The sequence below is a fragment of the Anticarsia gemmatalis genome, chromosome 14, assembly GCF_050436995.1.
Source record: "Anticarsia gemmatalis isolate Benzon Research Colony breed Stoneville strain chromosome 14, ilAntGemm2 primary, whole genome shotgun sequence".
NCBI classification, from domain to species: Eukaryota; Metazoa; Arthropoda; class Insecta; order Lepidoptera; family Erebidae; genus Anticarsia; species Anticarsia gemmatalis.
Genome location: NC_134758.1, coordinates 9,488,642 through 9,503,120, shown reverse-complemented (window position 1 = coordinate 9,503,120; position 14,479 = coordinate 9,488,642). Strand labels below are relative to the sequence as shown.

Sequence of the window (14,479 nt, the reverse complement as noted above, 5' to 3'; positions counted from 1 at the left end):
CAATAAATGCAGATGTAATAAATTTTATTTTATTCTATATTTCATTTAAACCTAAGTATTTGCTTGACTTATTTCAAACATACAATATAACTTTATTTGTGATCAAAATTCATTACAAATACATAAATCTATCTGTAATTATCTAAAGTTAATTAACATAGAGATGCCAATTTTAAATACATTAACCTTGACTTAACTCATGAACAAAGTTTCTATAGGACATTGATAATAATAAGTTATTCAATCTTATCAATAAAATTTCTCAATTTATCAAAAACATTATCATGTCTAGATTATTACCTAAACATAAAAAGTGAGCTCTTAAATTAGACAGTTTATCCTAAAACAGTCTTCTTAATTTGTAAATTAGTCAATGTTGCTTATCTCAATTTAAGAGAATCCAAGCTGTCAAGTAAGTTTTGTACTTCAGAATCCACTTGCTCGCGAGTGCTCACACGCTCAAGTCTCTGACGTACAGATTCCAAATCTCCAGCATCAGCCTTCTGTATCTGCAAGTACTTACACATCATTTTGACAACTAAACATATTTCTCCAATAAGCTGCTTAGTCTCTTCAAAGCTTCCAGCCCCACTTGGACGCATTTGAATTAGCTTCAATTTGCTCTGTGCTAATTGTATGGGGTTGCGACCATTCTTATCATGAGAGCTTACATCTGTGCCAGCATCAAGCAGTTCTATCACTACAGGAATATGGTTAGTACAAGCAGCAAGGTGTAAAGGTGTATTGCCCAAAGTGTCTTTGATGTTTGGATTAGCTCCATGTCTCAATAAAGCGCGAACCACCTCGACGTAGCCGCGACATGCTGCTAAATGCAATGGACTTCTTTTATGTTCATCTGATGAATTGGGGTCAGCCCCTGATGACAATAATTTCTCCACAAGCTCAGTATTATTTGTGGAGGCGGCAAACCGTAGTTTATGGTTTCTTGATGAGCAAATAGTGCCTCCATATCTATATTTGAGTCTGCAGTGTCTAGCTTTAGTAGAACATTTAATTTTGCCGACATGATCGTGAGGTTCAGTCAAGAATTCGACGGGCATTGGCTGGCCTGCTAGGTTTATTGGTATAGCAGGAGGGCTGAATTCTAAAATACACTGTGAGTGATCAAATATTGGATTATCGCTGCTCTCATTACTCGTATCCACTCCCGAATCAGTCATTGTGGAGAGATTAAAATATATAAATGACAAAAGAATCAATAGTCTGATTACTTGCGGTTACAATTAGTGTTACTTACGTATAATAAGCACACAAAAGTACACTAATAATTAAAATTTGATGGAAATAAAAGAAGAAAGTAAACCAGACAAGTCCTCGACTTGTTTATACTTGGCGACGAGCTGTCATGTCATTCATTCATTTGTGTTATTCTTCTACTCATATTTATTGAATGGCAACCCTAAAAGTACGCAATGACAGCTTAGAAGTTGGCATAGACAAGCTTTTTTGGCATTTCTATTTTTCTGTCGAAAAAAGTAAATCAGTCAGCCTGTCAGCCACATTTCTACTGAAACGCACGCTATTGTATGCTTTGCTGTTCTTACAAAATCAAGAAAGGAACGCATCCTTCAATGACAGGTGGCTAGTTGACAGCGTATTCGGCCTCGGAAGAAATTTCGAACGTTATTTTTACCAACAATACTGCGTAAATCACAGACAAAAACATGCAACAATTAACAGTATTCATGGTGAGTTATTGAAACAGATGTTGAGTTCAAGAGCCATGTTTCGGTTTGTGATTATGTTCTTAACCTATAACATTTTGCCGATAGGATATCGAAAGTTCACGTTCATATATCGACGAGCTGTATTCGTCAGATCCAGAAAGAGTAGTGGAGGCCTTGGTCATGCTGAAGAATTCAGTAATAGGTAGCAACAGACAAAAGAGTTCAGTGATACAACAAGGAGTAGTGCCGCGTCTTCTGCAGTTGATGTCTGATGAAACCCTCGATCCTAACATAAAACTTGAAGCCACCATCACAATCGGTAATGTACCTATTTGATCTAATTAAAGTGTTTGACGAGAATAACCATAGCTTCAGATTTGATGTAATTTTTTCCATGTAAGAAACTGGGTTAAGTAGCACACAAGTGAGAAATTGAATGGATTAGCAGCAACTTATTAAATGCTGCAAAAACTGTGTTTGAAAGTGTAATTTTCAAAAAACATAACCACTATTTTGAAACTTAAAAATTGGTTTTTCAATATATTCCTATTCTAAATAGGTTCACTAGCAAAAGGCACACCAGAAAATGTAAAATCTTTGGTAGACCAAGGAGCAGCAACAGCTTTAGTAGATCTCCTGAAATCAGCACCTTTAGGCACAAAGGTGGCAGAAGCGGGACTATGTGCACTACGGAGTGTGTTTGTGCATCCGCCCGCACCAGTCTCATCCCTGCCAGCCGACATGAGCTTACTGACGAGGTTAACACGTAAGTACAACTCACTTATTATAGTCACATGTTGTACAAGTTAGAAGGTCAATGAACTGTGTGTGTGTAATTAACATATTGATGACTTGGAAAAAAAGTGCAGTGGTCATTCATTACCTTTATGCATTAACTAAAATTTGAAACTTGTAGAAAAATGCTGAAATGGCAATAACAATGTAGAATGTGCTTGGCAGTTGTTTGTTAAAAGTTGCAAAAATCTTTTGTTTATGTTCATGAACATTTTTTAAATTTATATTTCTTTACTATGGGATGGTAAACTTTATTTTAAACAATATACCCATTCTGAAAATGTTACACTGTAATTTTATAAATAATGTTGGTCTGATAATATTTACACCCTATTCGCACTTCTCTTAAGTCCCCACATGCTAATAAGATTCATATATTCATAACAATACGCAGAAATTCTCAGATTTCCATAATAATACTAGTGGTAAAGTGCATTTACTGTACAAATAGCACATGGCCCTGAATTCAGATTTTTAAATAAGATATTATTGTCAGCCTCTCTAGATTGTTGTGAAATACTAAACTTCTTTTATTACTACTGCAAAAAGTATATTTGTGGATATTTTGTCTATGTTCCACTACATAATATTGCATCTGTAATTGGCCTTATGTAAGTAAGATGCATAATATTTATGTACAATGAACATCACTTGAATTTTAATGAGTGTGTTAAGTAAAGAATTATGCATGTATGCATTGTTCTAATGTATTATACAGTTCCTATTTTAGGTATATTGTCTAAGGAGACAGTAACGAAATTAATTAAGTGTTTAGGGTGTTTTGCATACATGAATAATCTCACTTAAAACTTAAGTTTTAGTAACTAAGTCCTTCTTTTTGCTAGACCCACTTCCATGTAGTGTATTAAGTTAGAAAGAAGGATCTATATGTATAAATTCATATTTTTTAATACAGAAATAGCGTGTGACGGTTCAGCGACGGCGCGTACATGCGTGGTGCGGATCCTGTCCATCTGGTGTTGCGGCACCGCAGAGCAAGAAGCGCTGTGTGCGGCAGGCGCGTGTGAGGCGGCTGCGGCGCTCATGGTGTCGGCGCCGCCCGCCGCGCCAGCGCTTCCCGCTCTCGACCTCCTCGCCAACATGTGCTTTGAAAACTCTAATGTGTCACAAGTCGCACTTAACACTAGGTAAGTCACCTTACTTAAATATTCAGTCTATATTAATTTGTAGCAATGTTAGGTGATTTCTGAGTGAGCCTATTAGTTTACTGATTCTTTCTGCTATTTTGATTAAGAAATGATTAAGTGTCGCCGTAACCACAGCTTAAATTTCGGCTTTATCGAGTCATTCTACGGCTTTGAATATAAAATCATACTTCAACAGTTCATTGTATTGTTTACATTATGGAAGTTTACGTTTTGTATGTCATTATAATTAGAGGTAATACGCGAAATTCTGAATGCCAACGCACCACGGATGTTTCATGAGAAGTAAAATATTTCGATGTATTATATCAAGGTAGCGATATTTTACGCACTTCTTTTAACTAGTGCTTATTACTGAGACCAATCTCGTAGAGTTATGCAAGCCTGCCTCGGGTGTATATTACGACATGACTATTACAGATAATTTGAGCAACTGTTGTTTAAACTTCTTTTGATTTCAACAGTTACGCAATTCTAGCGTTAGAAATATCGTGGTTTAGACACTTTCTGACTGAACCACACAATATTATACTTAAATAGTCTTGAAAGATAGAACCTATTCATGCATTCTTAATGTTTTAATTCAATTTAGCTAACGGTTTTAGCTAACGGAAGTTCATGGTCGTTTCACTACGAATTTTTAATCTTGCCAGGTCAGAAAGTTCTTAAGACTAATTCATTAACGGAATATCGATTACGTATAATTCTTGTCTTATTTCTAACTTTGAACTCGTTTTGTTAAACATCTATAAAATGATCTTAATCTCATTACATCGATTGTGACATTGACACGACTTTGACAAAGTACAAACGGGTGCCAAGAAAAACAAAGCAGATATTTAAATACCTGAAGGTATAATGATCTGTTGAGTAGGTCGTGGTTAATGGTCAACACTGCCATTAACCAAATTGGTTAAGAGACCTAGCACATATTTGTGGTTTGGAAAATATTGTTCGTTAACTTATGCGGTATTTTTCTTCGGCTAAAATAATGATTAGATTGGAATTGGTTTTAACATTAAGCTTATCATTTAAGATGATGAAATTGTATGATACTTTATATCGTATTTGCCGCGACATAGTTTTTTCAACACGCGGAGAACCGCCAATTCCACTAGCGCCACCTATAAAAAACCCTTCATTCTTACAACTCCTAACTTTAATCCACAAATTAGCTCTCACATTTAAAAGTAATGATATATTTATTTTCAGGCATGGAGATAAAACGATACCAGATCTGTTGATGTCATTAGTGTCCCGCGACAAGCCTCTACTAGTAGCAATGTGCGCCGCGCGATGTCTTACTTTCATGCATAGAGCGGGAGCGTTACCGGCGGATGACAGCAGGTAACAAACTCAACTATATGGTGAGAATTTGACAGGATAGATCTATTGTAGGTCTATGAATACTAACCTAGATTTTGGTTTATAATTTCACTTTAGGCTAAACTTCTCCCTCGTTCGGGAGGAGACCCTTGCCCAGCACTAAGACAGTAATGGTTAAAAAATAAATTACTCTAATTTCTAAACTCAATATTACATCTCAGTTGGCAAATGATTACGTTTGGTTTATTTATGATTCGATTGAGTGATTCAGGTTCATGCAGAGTTCATATCATAGTAAAAACCTATTTCGCTAGTTATTTGTTAAAGTTACTGGACATTTAGTAAAGCCGCATTGTACATTATCTAGGCGTTGAGCGGTGAAAGTTTCAGTTATCTGTGTAACTATGCGGTTATCTTTACTGTTTAGAACAGCTGTACTGTGGGTCAAACGTCGGGTTATCTCCGCAAATCAAATAGTACAAACATGTTCGCTGCACCCGCTTGTGTTAGCAGGTTTTTACTGTAAACAAAGTTATGTTTTATACAATGATAGATATTGAAAATATAATTATCTGGGATATTTTATGCTTTTGATTATTTCCATTCTATTTGGTGTTTATGTAAACATTACTATAAGTACGAACTTAAGATTTTGGCTTATATTTTGTTGTAGATGAGGACACTTTTAAGGCCCTTATTAAAATAAATTGTAAAGAATATCAATTTACTTCCAAGTTATGCTTTCTTATTAAATATTATTAAATATTAAAATATAGTAATATTTTTCAATTGCAGAGTGGTGTTTGGTGCTTTGCCATGTTTAGCGCGACTGTGTACGAAGGAGATGCCAGAAGACATAAGAGCGACGGCCGCAGAGGCGTTAGCTTACTTAGCAGAGGTATGTTATACTTAAATCAAATAGTATTTGTTTTATTGGAACGCTAGTGCTATTTAGATTATCGTCGAATGTTTTTGTCCAATTAAAAAAAATCTTAGAATTGGCTAGTAATTTAATAAATTTGACATTGCATATTGGTGTGCTTTTAATAGGACAACATGGACTTATAACTCCAGTCTGCTGCCAATTGGTAGGATGCTCGTCACATAAATTTCAAAATTGACCCGACTTGTTTTTCTCGTTTGCAGGTAGATACATCACTTCAACGCCTAGCGGCGATATCAAACCACCTAATGACGTCACTAGCAGACATAGTCAACTGTCCGTCAGCTGCCGCTAAACAAGGCGCGTTTAAGTGCTTCGCCTCCCTCGGTGCCAACGATGAGGATATCAGGAAGAGAATCATTGAGACACACGGTCTTATGGTGCATGTTATCAATGGCATGAATAATCCCGAACCTTTGGTACGTATATAAATAATTCAGCTTTTTAGCTATCACGGTTTATGAGATACAGCCTGGAGACTGACAGACAAACAACAGAGGCTGAATAATAATAATTGGGTTCCATTTTGGTATGGAATCCTGAAAAATAGATGCAAGAGTCTGAAGAGCATGCAGTGGTTTAAGTAGGGTGGTATACCCGTCTCTGATTGAAACATGATTAATACCTGTAAAAGTTGTAAATCTATAAAGCTATGATCATCTGATCTAATCTTTAAAAAAAACTATATATTAAAAACAGATATATTCGTATTTGAAATTTATAGTGTGGTAATTTTTTTTTATTTGTAGGTGCGATTAGCTGCAGTCAGATGTTTACACTCACTCTCAAGATCAGTCCAGCAGCTACGGACAACGTTTCAGGTAAATACCTCCTTATGGAATTTACACTTCAATACCCATATTACTTTGCGTTAAAAATAAATACAGATAGCCAGTCTCGTCTGTGTTAAATTCTGGGTTTTTTTCAAGAATTGCAGTGTGTTGGTAAAAAGTTGTTTTCTTTTTATAATTTGCAGCAAAATTTTTATTTTTCAGGATCATGCAGTTTGGAAGCCTTTAATGCAGCTATTAAATGACTCGCCTGGTACGGAACTACTGACAGTTGCTTCGTCCACTTTATGCAATCTGTTGCTTGAGTTCTCACCCGCGAAGGAACCGATGTTGGATCAAGGTAGTACATATATTTCCTGAACTATATTTAATGTGATATATGCAGTTTGACCGTAGTTTAAATTTATAACAGATAATAATAGAAAATAACTTGCACATTTCTATAATATTAGTATGTGTTTACAGGTGCTGTAGAAATGTTATGTAATTTGACGAAAAGGCCCGAGGCCGCGTTAAGATTAAATGGAATATGGGCGCTTATGAATATGGCTTTTCAGGTGAGTGTTTACAGTTCTAAGTAGTGATATTTACAACATCACAAAAAATCTCAACAATCTCAATTGATATACATATATACATAAATAATAGTGATGTTCTGTAGAAAGTTTTAAAGGTACCTTTTCACAATTTTGTGAAAGATTGTAATTTATTTCTATGAACATTATATTCAAAATATTATACAGGGTGTCCCAAAACTCAACGATAATCTGAGACCGGATGAAAGGCCAAGTTATACCAGTTCTGGGAAAAATAAAAAAAAAATTCCATATCATATAGTTCAGCAATAATCGACATTTTTCAAAAAAGTTGAAATTCGACACCCTTGGTCGCATTTTCACGTCCTGTGATCACCAATGTCACAATTTCGCTGTGTTTTTTTTTTATTTCGTGATCTTCAATAAATATGCTATTAATCGTAAAACAAATTAATACACAAAACATTGTTAATTTAATAAAAAAAGGTAAGTTTTAGTGAGTCATGGTTTTCAAAAATATCGTTAGTTAACTTTGACGCTTCATATTGAAAAAAAAATGTACTACACTACCCTTGGCAAGTTATATCAAAAGTTGGCGCATTTAATGAAGATTTCAAAATGGTGCAGCACTTGCCCCTTTTCTTTCCATTAAAAATGTTATTTTTATTTGAACGAAGAGTATCCTCGCAGATGGATCGAACGCAGTAGTTCAATCTTATGACTTTCCCGTTCCCCCGATCAAAATCCAGTAGATATTTTTGACTGGGAATGCATAAAAGAAAAAGTCTATTCGAAATCAATACAAAATCTATCAGAACTTCGCCAGAAAACTGACACAGCGTCAGAAGAAATAAATGCAAGAAATTTTACTTGACTGGTGAAAAGGTCTTTTGTAAGGCGTTGCAGAGCCTGTATTTGTGCCAGAGAAAAGCAACTATTTTTAGTAAAGAAGTAATTGAGTCAGTCCATAACCAATATTTAATGTAATAAAACATAATAGGTAATAATCATTAAAAAAAAAATGAACGAACCATCGTTCTTATTTTATTATTTTCCTTAAACTAAAGCAATTGCGAATTGTTTTCCTCTGGCTCGAATACAGGCTCTGCAACGCCTTACAAAAGACCTTTTCACCAGTCAAGTAAAATTTCTTGCATTTATTTCTTCTGACGCTGTGTCAATTTTCTGGCGAAGTTCTGATAGATTTTGTATTGATTTGGAATAGACTTTTTCTTTTATGCATTCCCAGTCAAAAATATCTACTGGATTTTGATCGGGGGAACGAGAAAGTCATAAGATTGAACTACTGCGTTCGATCCATCTGCGAGGATACTCTTCGTTCAAATAAAAATAACATTTTTAATGGAAAGAAAAGGGGCAAGTGCTGCACCATTTTGAAATCTTCATTAAATGCGCCAACTTTTGATATAACTTGCCAAGGGTAGTGTAGTACATTTTTTTTTCAATATGAAGCGTCAAAGTTAACTAACGATATTTTTGAAAACCATGACTCACTAAAACTTACCTTTTTTTATTAAATTAACAATGTTTTGTGTATTAATTTGTTTTACGATTAATAGCATATTTATTGAAGATCACGAAATAAAAAAAAACACAGCGAAATTGTGACATTGGTGATCACAGGACGTGAAAATGCGACCAAGGGTGTAGAATTTCAACTTTTTTGAAAAATGTCGATTATTGCTGAACTATATGATATGGAATTTTTTTTTTATTTTTCCCAGAACTGGTATAACTTGGCCTTTCATCCGGTCTCAGATTATCGTTGAGTTTTGGGACACCCTGTATATACATTTTTTTTAAAGATCTCATCTCACATTACCAAGACATAACACCCCTTTTGGAAATGGCATATTAAATTTTATTTATTTGTTCTCAGGCCGAACAGAAAGTGAAACAGCGCATCCTGTGCTGCTTAGGTACGGAACAAATGTTTAGATTGCTCGGTGATAGCGACACGCGGGTTATTATGAAGACGTTGGGACTATTGCGAAACTTACTGTCTACCAGGCATCATATAGACGCTATCATGAGCGAGTATTCTTCGCAAGTTATGCAGGTAAAATATTTACTTATGGCTATATAATACTTACAATAATTGTAGTGAATAAGATCAAAATAATTAATTGCATTGTATTACATAGATCAATAGATAAGTAAAACACAAATCTTTTATAAATTTGTTGAGAGTTAAATTGAGTTGCCTAGTTTAATAATGCCATAATGAATGAGTAGAAAAAGCACTGTAAGCTGCAAGCAGGTAAGTTTTATTTTCATTATATTTATTTGAGTTATGTTTTCAGGCGGTGATAGTAGTACTAGAAGGTTCATATCCTGCAGAAGTGAAGGAACAAGCGCTGTGTATTCTGGGCAACATTGGCGACGGAGAGAAGGCAAAGGATCTCATCATGGCAAACGAAGATGTTCTTAGAAAATTAGTCGATTATCTAGTAAGAATGACATTGATTTAATTATTTCAAAAATATCTATTAATTTGAATACAAAAACTATTTTTCGCTATGCCACACTTACGTTCTTTCAACATAACTAAAAAGAAGGCAACTCGAGAAAAATGTTTTTTTTCATCTTTGAAATTCTCTGAGATATTAAACGTTAAACTGCGGTCTCTGCAGCAAAATCCGACACTGCGATCGTGATAACGTGTTGAGGTCGCAGCATGTAATCATTTGTGAGTGTTCAACGCTCCGGCGTGTCGACGGCACCGTCGGTCGATTCTATAGAGTCTGAATAGTGATATGGTCGCTAACCCGTGCCCCCCCCCCCCGTAGGCGCACCCGGAGAGCAAGCTGCAGGAGGCGGCGCTGTTCGTGGCGGGCAACCTGGTGTGGCGCGGCGAGGCCGGCGCCGCCGCCCGCCAGGCGCGCCTCGCCGACCTCGGCGTGCTGCGCGCGCTCAAGCTGCTGCGGGCCCGCCACGACGCGCAGCACCTGCACGACAAGTGAGTGCACACGGAATATATGCTAATTTAACACATTCGCTCCCGCTGCTGGAAAAGGGCTCTCCTCACAGAATAAGGTTTGGCCAGCCCGAGTGCAGGGTTCTCGAGGGAATCGTACCCTCGAACCTTGTTAAGGACTCGCAGTCCTGAAACTATCACAGTATTCTCCTTAATCGTTAAAACCTATGAAAAATGCATTTAATTATTGACGCGTGACTTCGAGCAGCCGTGTCGATGAGTGGAGACGGGCGTAAGACACTTCGACCGATTCCTACAATATATTATGATTTCATAATAATGTAAAAATAAATATGCGCCTCCTTGTTGTCGCATCTCAAATCTGCGTTTTGTTTCAGAGTGAAGACGGCTCTGGCGCAGTTTAATGAGTTCACATAATATCACAAGAGTCACAAACGTAAGCGTATGCGACGAAAGTGACTCCGCTAGTTATAGTAACGCTTTGTGATTCAGTCGAACGCGACAGTGAGTTCTCCAGTCATAACGTACGATATTAACGTCTAGCCCTAAGTATTTAATTGTATTGTACATACGATAAGTTCACCGATTGTTATACCGACGACGAGTGTTATTGAATTTATTTATTTTTAATTTAAGACCTGTCGACGTCGTTTTGTTGAAATGTAATTATTGATTGGTGTCCGACGAGTATCTCTCCAAAGATTCGATACGCGTTCCCGACGACAGAGGTGCTAGTACCCCTCGCGAAATGTATATTTTTGTGAAACTAGCGAATGTAGTGAAACTACGTTAGTGTAATTTAGTTAGTTGTTGATATTATGGGTGTTTTGTATGAGGTGTACATGAAATCATGGTTAGATAGCTGCTGTCCGACAGTGGATGTCTTATATTTACTTTCTGTGATAGTTTTCCTATATTACTACCTTACGGTATGATTTTTGTGTTTGTTAATTTTATTGTTTATGTGCTTGTAAATAAATCCGATTTAGTACTTAGTTACCATCTGTGTTGACATTAATACCGTTATATAAATATTAGATATTGACATAATAACCTGTGTTTAGATCTGCAGTATATCCACGGTCGGACATAATAATGGAATAAAATCGGATAAATTATGGGGAATACGAAAGTACGAACACAGTTCTCTGGTGTTATTTACGAATACTTAGTTAAATCTGTACATAGTTAATGAAACACTGTATTGTTTCGTACTTTCGTCTAGAACGAGTCTCGTATAATGGGCGGTATATAAATGGTAGCTTTTGATAACGCGTTGAATGTATGTATGTAGATAAATTAATCTGTAATACTTCATGGCTTTCGTACAAAAGCTATTTTTTGCTTAATCACGTCGAACAAGAGTCACGGTTCTATAGTAAGCTAGGCGATAGCATAATAATGTAGCAAAAAATAGCTGGTGCACAAAAGCCTGTACTTAGAAACAATTGCTTTTGGGCTATATTTTATTATAATAATGTAACTGAGGCCAACGCTGTGCATATATCTTCCGAGTATACATTGTATAAAAGTATATTTATATGGTCAGATTTCCATGTAAGTGGTGATACGTAAAGTGAAATTAGTTGACTTCAATTGAGTGTGAAACATTCATGATCATGAACTAAATGGCCTTTTATAATACTTGCCAAGAGTTTGCCTTGGGACAATTTGCTTTTGACAAACGATTCTATTCTCTTAGCTAAATTTACTTAAATATTGTTAACTTTGTAATGGTAAACTCGCCTTATGGTAGGTAATGAAATGATACTCAAATTTAAATTCATCGATTTATTTACTTCGATTGTGTCTGTTGTGAAATATTGAAGTACTGATAATACATTTGCATTAGTATGCGTTGTTGCAATCTTTAAGATGCATGTAATAATCTAAAATATGACTGATAAATTAATGTAATATTGGCTAGAAATAACAATATTATACTGAAATAGTGACATTTCGTCCCACAGCGTGTAGAGCAGTCATATTAGATATTTTCTTGGACCATACATTTTAGGCAGGGGTCTGAAACAGGTTGACATGAAATTGGTTTATTAAAATTAAGTGGTTATTCTAGAATGGTCGACAGCAGAGTATACCCTCACACTACCTATATTGTCGTTATATGACGTAAAATGTGACAAAATTCGGTTTTCAGTAGCCCTTTTTCATTCGTTTCGAGAAAACCCTAGAAATTCTCTAGTAAAAAAAGATATAAGCAGACTAACTTAAGTGTTAGTCTGTGTATTTCTCGATAGTGCAATACCGGGAGTGATTAATAATAGAGTTGCCCAGTATGGTCCAATATGTTACTTACTGTCTTACTGAAATTAGATCATGTCCATTATCAGCTCATATCAGGACTCGCGTCAGTCAAACTGATACAATATTGATGTACGTATCTGTATAAATAAGTAGATGTTTAACAATCACATGTTATTTTGATTCATACCTATGATATACTTAGTTTTCAAAAGAAACATAATTGAAACTTGGTACGAAGTGATTAAAGTGCTACGACCTTTTCTTAATATTCTAATTAAACGTAAAGTAAGTAATAGCAGTTTCAAAGCATCTAACAGTCTGTGCAAAATAAAAAAGAAAATAAATATTGTAGGCTATATAAGATCACCTGACTGTGTGAATGGTCCATTGTAATATTACTTAATTAATTTATAAACATAATTTACCTATTTAAATTCTTGCTATTTGTTTTCCCAATATTAAAATCTAGTTTTATAAATGTTTGCACTTGTTCGAGACTGCTATTATTTGATGCGAAGAACCGTGTGCAAAAATTCGTAAGCGCTAATAGCCGAAAGAAACAAATAATACCAAATAATCCTTAAAGTATTTATGAAAACCAACTACTTGCATAATTTAAAAAATAAGTTTGTTAAAATAAATTATTTTGCTCATTTCAATCGTGGTTTGTTATACAATATTTTGATACAGTGCAAAAGGAAGTCAGTGCTTTGTATAAGTTCGCTTTAATGTGCTTATAGCGGTTTTATGCTTGGTTGCTCACTACATGTTAAAGTTTAAAATACGCGTCCAACTGGTAGGTATGATTACTACCAGTATATTCGTATTTATATTTTTAAAATGTGTTCATTGTTGCCGACGTCAGGCTTTTACCTCAATTTTGTTGCTATTTTATTATTGAGGGCTACGGGTTACAAACTAAAGTTTATTATAAGAATTAAAACGTAACGTTGAGCAACCAAGTGTAAAAATATAATTTCTATTTTTCTTTTAATAAATTATATAAAAATTATGTTGAAACGACTGATAGATTAGAAATTATTTGACGAATAGTTAAGTATGATTTCAATGATTTTTGTTTCCTGACGTGTATAAACTTCGCTTATAATGTAATTATTTTCTGTTGTACTATAACCTAGATCTTTATTTTTGCTCCATTTTGACATTGCGAATTCTGAAATGTAATATAATATTATTTATGACAAGTTACGTTTTTCATGTTAATATGAAGATAATGCGAAAAATTATGTTGTTTAATTTCCCTATTATTACGAAAATAAGTAGATACTATCGACTTTCCACTTACTTATCGACAAACTTGACTAACCATATTGATTAGTGCCTGATTTCACTCCTTAACCGTGTTCTAGAATATGATTTTAGGTACTCAGTCCACATAACAATAAATAATAATTATGATGTCTAAAGATTCCCCTACATTTTTTTATAGTCACTAGATGAAAAGAGGACAATGACCTCTTTAGAAAAAAAGACAAAAAAAAAATTAAATGCCGCCATTAAATTTTAAAAATAAGTTTTCTCTACAATTATAAGGAAGTTCAGGCCGAAATACGTGAAAATAAATCAATGAAAACCCTTTTACAAAGAAAAAGCTATGTAAAAAGAAAAATTTAATGGCTTTTTCTTATTTTTTTGAGGTCGTGTGGCCAGTGGCTTCCTTCAATTTTCTAATAAAGAGGTGTCTAATAATAAATTATTGGTGAGGCAAGCATCAATAATTTAGTAAGTTGTCAAATATAATTGTTTTTTTAACACGTTCGCTGCCCCTGACGCGTATGTGCGTTTTGTAGAACGCACATACGCGTCGCGGGCAGGGAACGTGTTAATTGTTACCCTTTTTCCCATGAAAGATTTATATTTGCATGATCGACTGTAATACTCTGATTATTAAAATGTTGAAACTATTGGTGCATCACAATTCCAACGTAAACAAAAACAAGTTAAATATTCCCCATTCAAATATAAACTCATAACACTGAAAGTTTACAC

The 14,479-nt window shown here is 34.9% G+C and overlaps 2 protein-coding genes across 2 annotated transcripts; one reads left to right on the top strand and one right to left on the bottom strand.

Moving 5' to 3' along the window:
• Window positions 1–13: 13 nt before the first annotated feature.
• On the bottom strand, window positions 14–1,368 carry LOC142978149 (uncharacterized). Its single transcript, XM_076122467.1, has one exon. The coding sequence runs from the start codon at window positions 1,179–1,181 to the stop codon at window positions 381–383; it is 801 nt and encodes a 266-aa protein (XP_075978582.1). The 5' UTR covers window positions 1,182–1,368; the 3' UTR covers window positions 14–380.
• Window positions 1,369–1,524: 156 nt separating this feature from the next.
• On the top strand, window positions 1,525–13,707 carry LOC142978367 (armadillo repeat-containing protein 8-like). Its single transcript, XM_076122787.1, has 14 exons — window positions 1,525–1,709; window positions 1,794–2,007; window positions 2,248–2,454; window positions 3,400–3,631; window positions 4,862–4,996; window positions 5,771–5,873; window positions 6,122–6,337; window positions 6,668–6,739; window positions 6,914–7,049; window positions 7,175–7,266; window positions 9,146–9,325; window positions 9,570–9,716; window positions 10,056–10,225; window positions 10,582–13,707. Exons 1-14 carry the CDS (start codon window positions 1,686–1,688, stop codon window positions 10,619–10,621), a joined length of 1,968 nt encoding a protein of 655 aa, XP_075978902.1. The 5' UTR covers window positions 1,525–1,685; the 3' UTR covers window positions 10,622–13,707.
• The last annotated feature ends 772 nt before the right edge of the window (window positions 13,708–14,479 follow it).